This window comes from Schistocerca americana, chromosome 8 (assembly GCF_021461395.2).
Source record: "Schistocerca americana isolate TAMUIC-IGC-003095 chromosome 8, iqSchAmer2.1, whole genome shotgun sequence".
Lineage (NCBI taxonomy): Eukaryota > Metazoa > Arthropoda > Insecta > Orthoptera > Acrididae > Schistocerca > Schistocerca americana.
The window spans coordinates 214,780,163-214,792,912 of NC_060126.1; the positions used below are offsets into that span (position 1 = coordinate 214,780,163).

Consider the following 12,750-nt stretch of genomic DNA (forward strand, 5'->3'; position numbering starts at 1 on the left):
GAACAGTTCGACGATATTTGCAGCAGTATGGACTATCAGCTCGGAGACCATGGCTGCGGTTACCGTTGACGCTGAATCACAGAGAGCCTGCGATGGTGTACTCAACGACGAACCTGGGTGCACGAATGGCAAAACATTTTTTCGGATGAATCCAGGTTCTGTTTACAGCATCATGATGGTCGCATCCGTGTTTGGCGACATCGCAGTGAACGCACATTGGAAGCGTATATTCGTCATCGCCATACTGGCGTATCACCCGGCGTGATGGTATGGGGTGCCCATTGGTTACACGTCTCGGTCCCCTCTTGTTCGCATTGACGGCACTTTGAACAGTGGACGTTACATTTCAGATGTGTTACGACCCGCGGCTCTACCCTTCATTCGATCCCTGCGAAACCCTACATTTCAGCAGGATAATACACGACCGCATGTCGCAGGTCCTGTACGGGCCTTTCTGGATACAGAAAATGTTCGACTGCTGCCCTGGCCAGCACATTCTCCAGATCTCTCACCAATCGAAAACGTCTGGTCAATGGTGACTGAGCAACTGGGGCGTCACAATACGCCAGTCACTACTCTAGATGGATTGTGGTATCGTGTTGAAGCTGCATGGGCAGCTGTACCTGGACACCCCATCCAAGCTCTGTTTGACTCAATCCCCATGCGTATCAAGGCCGTTATTACGGCGAGTAGTGGTTGTTCTGGGTACTGATTTCTGAGGATCTATGCACCCAAATTGCGTGAAAATGTAATCACATGTCAGTTCCAGTATATTTGTCTAATGAATATTTGTCCAATGAATATTTTTTATTGGTGTAGCAATTTTAATGGCCAGTAGTGTAATTTGTGAAAGAAAAAAGACGTTAGTTTAAAGTATAACTGCATGTAGAACAAAAATTTGTTCATTAATGGTATAAATAATCACTTACACCTGTTCTGCAAACTTACTCGGTTCCACATCATTTGCATTAAAAATTGTCTAGATGATTTACGGACATTTAACTACCTAGCTAGCAGTGCAGATGTCGGCGGTGTGTGCTGCGGTCTTGATTGGAAACGCAGTTGTTCCATTCAGTAACGGTACTTGTCGTTCACAGCAACAATGCACTCGTCGACAGTTGCTAAGCGAGCTCTGGCCTTGTTACGGCTGTCGTAGGTGCCGCAGTGGTCAGCTCGCAGAACGGGGCGCGGCCGCTGGCCGCTATTTTCACGGAGATCGTTGTAACGAATGAATTATATAGGCGCACAGTCGCAGTGAGGGCTCCGTGTGGAGGCAGCGGCTTGGTGGGAAGCACCAGCTGGCGCGGCGAAAACACGCTGCTCTGGCTACAGCGAAAGGCAGGGCAGAGTACTCTACACGAGCTGAAGTAAAGGCACTGAAATAAAATTCGACGGGAATGAAGACGCAGTTACACAGTATGATTTCATCACGTCCCATGATAATGTCTTAGAGTGGTAAACTTTTGGCGTGTCTTGATAGGGAAGACGGGAAATGACTGAAAGAGATTAATGCCAATTTGTGGTTATCGATCCTATGGCATGGACGAGGGACTTCAGCTGACGATATACATTGAAGCGATAGAGAAACTGGTGTAGGCATGCCTATTCATATAGAGAGATATGTAAACAGGCAGAATACGGCGCTGCGGTCGGCAACGTCTATATAACAAGTGTCTGGCGCGGTTGTTAGATCGGTTACTGTTGCTGCAATAGCAGGTTATCAAGATTCAAGTTAGTTTGAACATGATGTTAGTCGGCGCACGATCGATGTGAGACAGCATCTCCGAGGTATCGATGAAGTTGAGATTTCACGAGTGTACCGTATCAGGAATCCGGTAAAACATCAAACCTCCGACATCGCTGCAGGTGGAAAAAGATCCTGCAAGAACGGAACCAACAATGACAGAAGAGAATCGCTCATTGTGACAGAAGTGCAACCCTTCCGCAAATTGCTGCAGATTTCAATGCTGGTGCATCAACAAGAGTCAGCTTGCAAACAATCATCGATTTGAGCTTCCGGAGTCGAAGGCCCACTCGTGTTCCCTTGCTGACTGCATGACAAAAAGCCTTACGCCTCGGCTGGGCCCGACAACACCGACATTGGACTGTTGATGATGGGAAACATGTTGCGTGGTCGGACGAGTCTCGATTCAAATTGTATCCAGCGGATGGACGTGTACGGGTATGGAGACAACCTCACGAATCCATGGACCGTCCATGTCAGCAGTTAAAGCTGGTGGAGGCTCTGTGATGTGTGTGGAGCGTGTGCAGTTGGAGTGATATCGGACCCCTGATACATCTAAGTACGACTGACAGGTAACACTTGCGTAAGTATTCTGTCTGATCACATGCATCCATTCATGTCCATCGCTCATTTCCGCGGTCTTGGGCAATTCCCCACACGTCCAGTATTGCTACAGAGTGGCTCCAGGAGCACTCTTCTGAGTTTAAACATGTCTACTTGCCACCAAACATGCGCATTATTGAGAATATCTGGGATGCCTTGGAACGTGCTGTTCAGAAGAGATCTCCACCCCTCGTAGTCTTACGGATTTATGGACAACCCTGCAAAATTCGTGGCGTCAATTGCCTTCATCACTGCTGTACATATTAGTAGAGTCCTTCTTGGCGCTCGTGAGGACCATACACTGTATCAGGCGGGTGTACCAGTTTCTTTGGCTCTTCGGTGTATATGAGAAAAAGTACCACCAGAGCTGTATCTTGAGAATGTCTTTGCTGTCTCACATAACTAGTTTCGGCGGCACAGTACCGCCATCCTCAGGCCCCACCACTGCCAAAAGATTTCTTTGGGGCATTTATTGTGGAGTCCTTGTTACTAGTGCATGTGGGCTAGCTTTCTCAGGATCTCGACACCGTGTTGTCTCCAATCCAAATATGTCACGTGCCTTAACGAAATGATGGGTTGACACCTTGGAATGAATAGCTCTTAGTAAAATAAACAATACTAATAACCCTACTTCAGAAAGACAGTTTACGGAGGAGCTACAAAATCCTACACTTTCGCGTTATGCTTCCCTTCGATCAATACTTCTTACTATTTTTTCTTTCTCCAATGAAGAAAACAAAACCTTCAGAGAATTTCACAATATGCGCCAATAGAAAGGAAACGTCCGCTCTCTCTCTAACTTCCCACTTAATCTTCTACAACGCCGCATCATCAAATTAAAAATAATCGCTGAGTAATGGCAAAAAGCTGTAACTTGATGACACAGCGGTGCTGCAATTCTCCTTTATTTTCAGAAAGAGACGTACGAGAGCGTGCTGAAAAGCAATGCCTCCTGATTTTTTATGTGAAAACTCTTAAAGATTTATTAACTGAATCTAACACTGTTTTTTGCCTTGTTTAACAAATTTTATTATGGTTACTTCACAAGTCCATTCTCAAGTACATTACTGATTCCAGAAATGATAAAGCAAAGATAAACATGATGATTAGGCAAAGATTAATATCTCAACTTCTTAATGTATTGAACCTTTGTTTAATGTAAAATTACTTCAATGACATATTTTGACAAATTACATATGGGATTACGCGATTCAGCAATTAGACTAACATGACTAAACATACCTAAGAATAAAGTTATGCATCAGCCTAGAACTTTGGGCCACAATCCATGAATAGATAAAAAGTCCTAGGCTTATTCATAGCATTATTCCTATTTTCACAAGCTGCGGCATGATAGCGAATTGAACAGTGTCCCGAACATAGAATAAATTTCCTTTACTTCATGTCTATGGTCAAAAATATTTTGTCAGCAGAGTTCTGGTTTCGGCCTATAATGGCCATCTTCAGATCTGTAATAAAAACATGCTCCAGAATGTTAGGACATGTTTTTATACAACAGATCTGAAGATGGTCATTTTAGACCGAAACCGGTAGTCTATGGCTAAAAATTTCTGACCACTGATGTGAAGTAAGGAAAATTTGCTTTAATCCTAGTTATGTATTTATTATAAAAAGCCAGCGCTGATAAAAAAATCTTGTCTGTGTATTCATCTAAACATGGATGGCAAAATTACCGATATGATCATGAAGACGGGACTGACAAAATTAATCATACGGGTAAGCTCATGAAGACAGGGATGGAATAATTAATGTAATAAATTTGTGGAACTGTGGAAGGAAAATAAAGTTCGAAAATTGAATATAAAAATTTGTCTAAAAGGAAACAAAATAAATTCCTACTTTTCGAGAGAAATTATATTTTTCTTTTTTCCACTACGTTGCAATACTCAGTGTTTGTAAAATAGTAATAATAATAATAATAATAATAATAATAGTAATAATAATAGTAATGGGGTTAATTATGATTTTTCATATTCTGATTTACAGTAAAACTGAACTAGTGTCGTGAATGACCTCAGGGCAAAGTAGAAAACTCCCTGCTATATGTCTTTTTGAACATTATGAGAATAAAATTGTTTCCACCAAGTAGGGTCTATAAAACTGGGAACTTATTTACTACTTTTAATGTTAATGAATTGTTTCTCTTTGCAGGACAACATAACACTGACTTCGTAAAACACACTTTTACCACACTATCGTTGTACACGTGTGCTTAACAGTTTCGCTGAAAGGTGTGGGTCTAATTTGCATTAGTGATGTCTCAGGATTTTTATGTCACTTTTGTACGTTTGTAAGTTACATTTAATTTTGTACAAAAAAGATCCTATTCATTTTTTTTCTAGGATTAATAGTTCGCGGGAAGACAGCGAGAGAATATTAAAAATCTCGAGCGATGCGCATGCGCTGTAGCTTAGATAGCTCTTATAGGCCAATTTGAGATAGTTTCCGGGCTTGGTAGGCCGCAAAAGTACTTTAGAAAGTTACTCGCGTCGATTTCCTCCACAATAGTGTGGTACGTTGTAAACAATGACAATGTACCGATACTTTTTTTTTTTTTTTTTTGCTTTGACTGACCGTTCCCGTCATCTCCTTGAATATTGACCATTCCACTGGGACACCCTGATATATTTGATGCCAACTGCACGTGATTAATACAACAGACGCCAATCAGATTCGCTGCAGTCCACGCAGTGAGTAGACAGCATAGCTCACAGCACCTGAAGAAGGCGACTGGGTTTGTCGTCCCAATACTGTGCACAAAATGGAAGCTAAACTTGAGTGAACAAGCGGAAATAGACTATTAATTCATATTAGCCGAAATCAATGACCTGGTTTGCTCCCCTCTCCCCCTCCTTACTTAAAAAAATAGTTGAGAAACTATGGATGCCATCATCACTGAACCGTGCTGTAGCAATTTGCTGGTGTTCCATGACGCTAGTATTCGTTAGCAGGTGAGTCACAGTGGGCGGTAAGCACGCAGGCTAGGCTAGTTAGTGGTGAGCGTCACCTTGCGGTCGGCGGTGAGCGCGGCGAGCGCGTCGTAGACGTTCTCCTGCGTGGGCGGCGTCATGTCGGGGAAGGCGTGGCATAGCGCCGAGCGGATGCGCTCGGGCACGGCGGGCTGGCCGGCCGCCTGCAGCTCCAGGATGACCCAGCACAGCGCCTCGGGCAGCGGCGTGAACTGCCCCTGCACCAGCGGAGACAGCCCGCAGCTGTCCACGTCGCCTGTAACACGCAGGGCAGGAAGAGCCACAGTTATCTCGTTACCACACCAGGCCATATTATGCACCCGAACCATCCGTACAGAAGCACAGCTCTGCACCTTTCGGGGCAGGCTCTGAGCACTATGGGACTTAACATCTGAGGTCGTCAGTTCCCTAGAACTTAGAACTACTTGAACCTAACTAACCTAAGGACATCACACACATCCATGCCCGAGGCAGGATTCGAACCTGCGACCGTAGCGGTCGCGCGGTTCCAGATTGAAGCACCTAGAACCGCTCGGCCACACTGGCCAGCTCGGGGCAGGGAGACCGCCGGTCGAACAGGATGAGGAAAAAATGGATGGAACGGAACAGCCAAGATGGTACTGTGGTGTGGGTGCCTCATTTTTTAGAACAGTGAACAGCCATCGGTGTTTCGTCATGATCATCATAATTATTAATATAATTATCATTTTTACTACTATTGTTGTCCACCCCAGTAGCTTTGCGGTTAGCGTGGCAGATTGTTAGTCAATTAGCTTTTCATAACTGGGATTCACAGTCATGCGAAATTTCTTGAAAGAAATCATGTTTACGCCAGTGATAGTTAAACTTTTTACTTCCACTATTGCAATTTCTGGACGATAAATAGTTTGGACAAGAAGAGAATAAAACCTTTCGAAATGTGGTGCTACAGAAGAATTCTGAAGATTAGATGGGTAGATCACATAACTAATGAGGAGGTATTGAATAGAATTGGGGAGAAGAGGAGTTTGTGGCACAACTTGACAAGAAGAAAGGACCGGTTGGTAGGACATGTTCCGAGGCATCAAAGGATCACAAATCTAGCATTGGAGGGCAGCGTGGAGGGTAAAAATCGTAGAGGGAGACCAAGAGATGAATACACTAAGGAGATTCAGAAGGATTTAGGTTGCAGTAGGTACTGGGAGATGAAGAAGCTTGCACAGGATAGAGTAGCATGGAGAGCTGCATCAAACCAGTCTCAGGACTGAAGACCACAACAACAACATTGCAATTTCGGCCCTAGGCCATTATCAAGTGAAGATGTTTTGGCTTTAAGCCACGTCTCCTTTACACAAGCTGAAACATTTATATCTCGTTGTCATTTGCTGTTATATACATTCGTAACGCTGCTAAGAAGTGCGAGCACACATGTCCATATATCGCAAAACAGCTGTAAACAGTAGTTCGCTGCTGTGGATTAGTGCAAAAGTTACTGGTGATGGTGGAACGAACACATGTATGTACAGACTGTGCTGTTTTACGATATGTGGACATGTGTGCTCGCACTACTTAGCAGCGTTACGAATGTATATAACATCAAATGACAACGGCATACAAATGTGTCAGCTTTTATAAAGCAGACATGGCTTAAAGCCATAACATCTGCACTTGATAATGGTCTAAGGCTGAAATTACAAAGTTTAACTGACACTCGCGTAAACATGATGTCTTTCAAGATTGTTAATCGATGGGGCCCGGGCTCAGATCTCACCCAGGTCGGAGATTTTCTGCGCCCGGGGACTGGGTGTTATTTTGTCCTTACGTTCATATCGTCGTAACTGAAAAAAAAAAAAATCGCCTCCGTTACTGAGATGTCAGAATGGACGCTAACCGGAAGGCAATACCTTGAAAAACAAATTAATATTGTTATTGTTATTGTTATTATACTTTATGGCATTATAAAATGTACACACATAAATATACACAGGGTGGACAAACTGAAACTGGATCGGAAAATACGAGAAATTCATGCACTTTAAAATGGGCAACCTAACTTAATCGTCCACATCTGGGAGCGGATGATGTACAGTTGGTTGCCTACCTTAAGGTGCAAGAAAATTCGTATTTTCCGATCCACTTTTATTAGGTTGCCCATCCCGTGCTTGTGTACACTGCCTGTGGCTATTGGGTACGCCACGCCCAGTAATTGAGGAGGCGGAGAGGAGGCAGAGTGGGTTCGAGAACGTTTTTCCACACTGCTGACAAATAATGATGCTCCTCCCCCTCTCCAGTTACCTATCCTTGGGCTCTTCGAAGAAATCTAAATGTAATGTCTCGAAATCTTTTTTTTCTGCTAATATGATAATACATGGATAATCCTCTGTTACAGAAATTTATTAATCTTATTCCAGTTCTACATAATCGAAGAAGAAACAATTGATTTTCATTTAAGGTAACTTATGAGACCTTCAAAGTTTAGTGAAAGCAGAAAGAAGTAGAACTACTGTACTGTTCCGGCTTCATTAAAATCTACTATTAAACTGAGTGGAAGAAATTAAAATATATATTTTTTTAGTTTAATAACTTTCCATCAGATAAAGAAGGACGTTGATGCTTTAAACATAATACGCTGTTTAGCTGCGTAAGTTTTATGTTACACAGCAACAAATGCATGCAACACAAAAGGAACACACAATTATTATTTTTTTTTTTTTTTTGATTCGAAAGACCAATGTTTTATTAAGGAAGTCATGTGACAAAGATATAAGGAAAAATAGAAATTTTACACTTGGGCTGCCCTGAAGCTCCAGGCGGCCGCTTGTATCGCTTGGCCCTTTAACGAAAGGACTGTTTCCCAGTCTCTAGGTGACGGGACAGTCTTTCACTAATCCTCATAAATGGATTAAAGCCGCAACCTACATTCCTGGCTTATAGTCTAGTGATCTGCCATGATGGCACGTTGTAGAAAAACTTGTGTCCATTATAATTATCCGGGCTGTTATGCCGTGGTCGGTTGATGAATTTTGTCTCAATTCCCAACGTTTCGTCTCCGACTGCGGAAGACATCTTCAAGACCCCCTTGAAGATGTATCCCGCAGTCGGAGACGAAACGTTGGGAATTGAGGCAAAATTCATCAACCGGCCACGGCATAACAGCCCGGATAGTTATAATGGACATGATATTTCCGGCCGTGAAAGTCTACATTTTAGTATCAGAAAAACTTGTGTTTGTTTTGATTAGTATGGCTCAGTTTCGGATAGACCGTCAGAGACAGAGCACCTCGTGGTCCTACTGCTAATAAGGCGAGTACACCGTTCGTTTGTTACATATTTTTACGAGCTTCAAACAGGAGCGACAGCAGTAATGGATAGGAACTGTGATTGCTGTGTACAGATGCAAGCTGAGTTGGCGACCCTTCGCTCACAGCTCCAGGCTGCGTTGGCTTCCGCCACACAGTTTGCTGCCAAGGGCATCACTCTGGGGTTTTCCGAAACTCCTTCACCAAAGAAGACGAAGTAAATATTCCTGAATTCCAATCGAGAACAACTGCCGAGATGAAAAATATAGAAGTAGATATCCCTGGGGTCGCAAAGCAGCTTAAATCACTTAATAAAGGCAAGGCCTCCAGTCCAGATTGTATACCAGTCACGTTCCTCTCAGAGTATGCTGACACAATAGCTCCATATTTAGCAATTGTATACAACCGCCCGGTCACAGAAAGATCCATACCTGAAAACTGGAAAATTTCTCAAGTCACACCAATACACAAAAAGGGAAGTAGGAGTAATCCGTTGAATTACAGGCCTATATCAATAACGTCAATTTGCAGTAGGGTTTAAGAACATATACTGTATTCGAACATTATGAAGTACCTCGAAGAAAACGATTTATTGATATATAGTTAGCACGGATTCAGAAAATATCTTTCTTGCGAAACACAACTAGCTCTTTCTACTCGTGAAGTAATGACTGCTATAGACAGGGGATGTCAAATTGATTCCATATTTTTAGATTTCCAAAAGGCTTTCGACACCGTTCCTTACAAGCGTCTTCTAACCAAACTGCGTGCCTAAGTAATATCGCCTCAGTTGTGCGATTTGATTCGTGATTTCCTGTCAGAAAGGTCACAGTGCGCAGTAATAGACGGAAATTCATCGAGTAAAACGGAAGTAATACCTGGCGTTCCCGAAGGTAGTGTTATAGGTCCTCTGATGTTCCTGATCTATATTAACGACACAGGAGACAATCTCAGTAGTCGTCTTAGATTGTTTTCAGATGATGTTGTCATTTACCGTCTTGTAAAGTCATCAGATGACCAAAACGAATTGCAAAATGATTTAGATATCTGTATGGTGCGAGAAGTGGCAATTGACCCTCAATAGATAAAAGTATGATGTTATTCACATGAGTACTAAAAGAAATTTCGATTACGCGATAAGTCACACAAATCTGAAGGCTGTAAATTCAACTAAATACTTAGGGATTAGAATTACAAATAACCTAAATTGAAACGAACCCATAGATAATATTGTACATAGAGCAAACCAAAGACTGCGATTCATTGGCAGAACACTTAGAAGGTGCAACAGGTCTACTAAATAGACTGCTTACACCACGCTTGTCAGTCCTATTCTGGAGTATTGCTGCGCGGTGCGGGATCCGCATCAGGTGGGACTGACGGATGACATCGAAAAAGTACAAAGAAGGGCAACTCGTTTTGTATTATCATGAAATAGGGGAGATAGTGACATAGACATGAACCGTGAATTTGTGTGGCAATCATTAAAACAAAGGCGTTTTTCGTTGCGACGGGATCTTCTCAGAAAATTTCAGTTACCAGTTTTCTCCTCAGATTGCGAAAACATTCTGTTGGTACCCATCTACATAGGGAGAAATGATCATCACGATAAAATAAGAGAAATCAGGGCTCGCACAGAAAAATTTAAGTGCTCGTTTATCCCGCGCGCTGTTCGAGAGTGGAACGGTAGAGAGACAGCTTGAAGGTGGTACATTGAACCCTCTGCCAGGCACTTCTATGTGAGTAGCAGAGTAATCACGTAGATGTAGATGTGAAGTATCCTAGCAGAAAGCAGCGTCTTACAGCAAATGTCGTTATTAGCTTTAGCAAGAAATGACCACTGGAAACGCTTGCTTTCTGCTGGCAGAAAGAGCTGAATGTTAAATAATTTCAAGGAGCGGTATGGAGTTCACCAAACTGAGGAATCGTTCGCCAGCCGTCGTGTCGTGCAGCAGGCAAGTTTTGAACCCTCGTGGGCGGAGACAAGGTTGCAGAGTGTATTTTGGAGGTCGGTAGTCATTGATCAACAAAGTTGTTCTGCTCAGGCGTAAAGCTTCGTAAGAGTTGGCAAGTGCGGCTCCGAGCGCGGAAATAGAGGCGCCTCAGTCGTTTGTTTCCATGGCGGCTCTTCCAGTTTAGTGGACGTACAAGTAATCTATCGGAACAAGTTGCATAGCCGTTAGCCAGTTGGGCATGTTTAACGAACGAGGCGGACCTGGTGAGGTCTAATACAAAACTATAGATCCCGATTCTTTCGGTGGAAACTCGGAGCTATTATTTTTGTAAACGTCTCCCCCTTTCTGATTATAGACTCTTGTCCTGTTTTGTGAATGGAGAGAGTTGTTAGATACAAGTTGGTGGCAGTGTAATGACTGCTGCTCGTTTTCCTATTGTGCTGTAACAGATCGAGTTCGACGAATGGTAGAACACGATACAACAGTCTACTAATCAACACGATACACTTCAAATTCCACCTCGCATATAAATGTATATGAACACATTTTTATTTTCTACTTACGCTAATTATTTTTCATCATATTATCTGGAAATTTGCTTAACAGTATCTTTCTCCAATTCCTGTAGAATCAAGTGTATAATTGCTTGCCACATAATCACATGACGTAATTTTTAACTTTCGTGCAGATTGAAATAGAATAGTGTATATTAAAAATGAAACTGATGCAAATGAAAGTAAGAGAAAGGACAGCCCAATTACGTCTAAAATTAATAGTTTTAATAACGATTGTTAAAATACAATGAGAGATTTAGTTTGGGAAATACGTGAATTTATTAAATTTTATCACGGGGACTCAGTTATATTTTTAAATATGCATGGTGATAGGCATATATAATATCGTAAATACTACTTGTGATTAGTCCATTAAAATGTTATCTTCAATAATATTTGTACTTGTTGACATTGTTAAAACAATATAATTTATGCTTCAGAGGCTGCGACTGCACGATAGTTGTTAATTAGCTTAGTTTTGGCGGAAAGTCTATTTTGTCACAATGAAGTTAAGAAGAGTGCAGGACAGAACTATTTCGGAGTGGGAAAATACAACGAGATTACTATTTTAATAATAGGATAGAAAGTAATACACATAATCGATGCCTTGACATTATATTTGCTTTTTGTCGCGTGTCAGCTAGCAGAACAGGAAACGAGAGGCACAGGCAAGTGGATGATTGACAGAGGCGAAAATTAAAGATTTTTATCGTAAGACCCTGCGCGGAAGGCAACTGTCGCTTTTGCAAGAGACGCTGTCTTGCTGCCTTATCTTGCACCTCAACGTCAGGTCTGGCACTGTACACTCTTAGGTCCTCTTTCTTTTGCTTCCTTTCTGTTTCTCTCTCTTCCCTAGCTCTATGTTTTGTCCTTCCCTTTCTCTTTACGCCACTTACCCCAACACATGCACTCGCAAGCAGCAGCTAAACGATTTATTTGCTCATAAATGTTCAAAAGACAATTCCAGTTCATTTCCAAAATAAAAAAGAGACGGAACCAACTGAATACAGTGGATTAAAACTACCTATAAAACCACACTTTTTTTTGAGATAAACATAATGCCAGATATGTTTCTGAATCGTAGCAGAGTAATCTAATAAACTTATCACACAGTTATGTGCCTGCAAATCATGACTTTTCACGGAAACTGAACAAACGTATTATTTCTGCAGGGCAAGCTAAATCAAATCTTTGACCGTACGCCACGTCTCATCTAATTCCTCATAGATTATCTTCCGGTAAGGAGCATAAATCATGTCTGATACTCGTTAACTATGTTGTTTCTCTTCTAGGCTTGACTATTTCATGTTTAACCGTAAACCTCACAACGAACCGAGACAAAAATAGGGTAGCATTCTAGGCAAGCGCCTGCATATATGAAACAAAAGACCTTCTGCTTCTCTCCTCTTTTTTTTAAATTTAGCGCATTTTAGTGGCCAGTAGCAGGCAGAGATAGGAATTCTCATGATCGAAACAGCCAAATAAAACATTGGACTATTAAATCGTTATAGATTTTTTTTTTGTATATCACTCTGTTCTTCACGTGGAAGCGCTCTCAAAGCTCTAAGTTAACTTATTTTCCGCCGTTCAGAACGTACACGAGTTGTGATGTGTTTGTGATAAAAA

The 12,750-nt window shown here is 42.0% G+C and overlaps 1 protein-coding gene across 1 annotated transcript in view; it reads right to left on the reverse strand.

Annotated features, from left to right (window-relative positions):
• LOC124545065 (probable serine/threonine-protein kinase nek3) overlaps positions 1–12,750 on the reverse strand; it is a 349,235-nt gene that overhangs the window by 98,653 nt on the left and 237,832 nt on the right. The window contains exon 3 of the mRNA XM_047123863.1: positions 5,376–5,593. Coding sequence (XP_046979819.1) covers positions 5,376–5,593 — 218 coding nt within the window. The remainder of the gene's footprint in view (positions 1–5,375; positions 5,594–12,750) is intronic.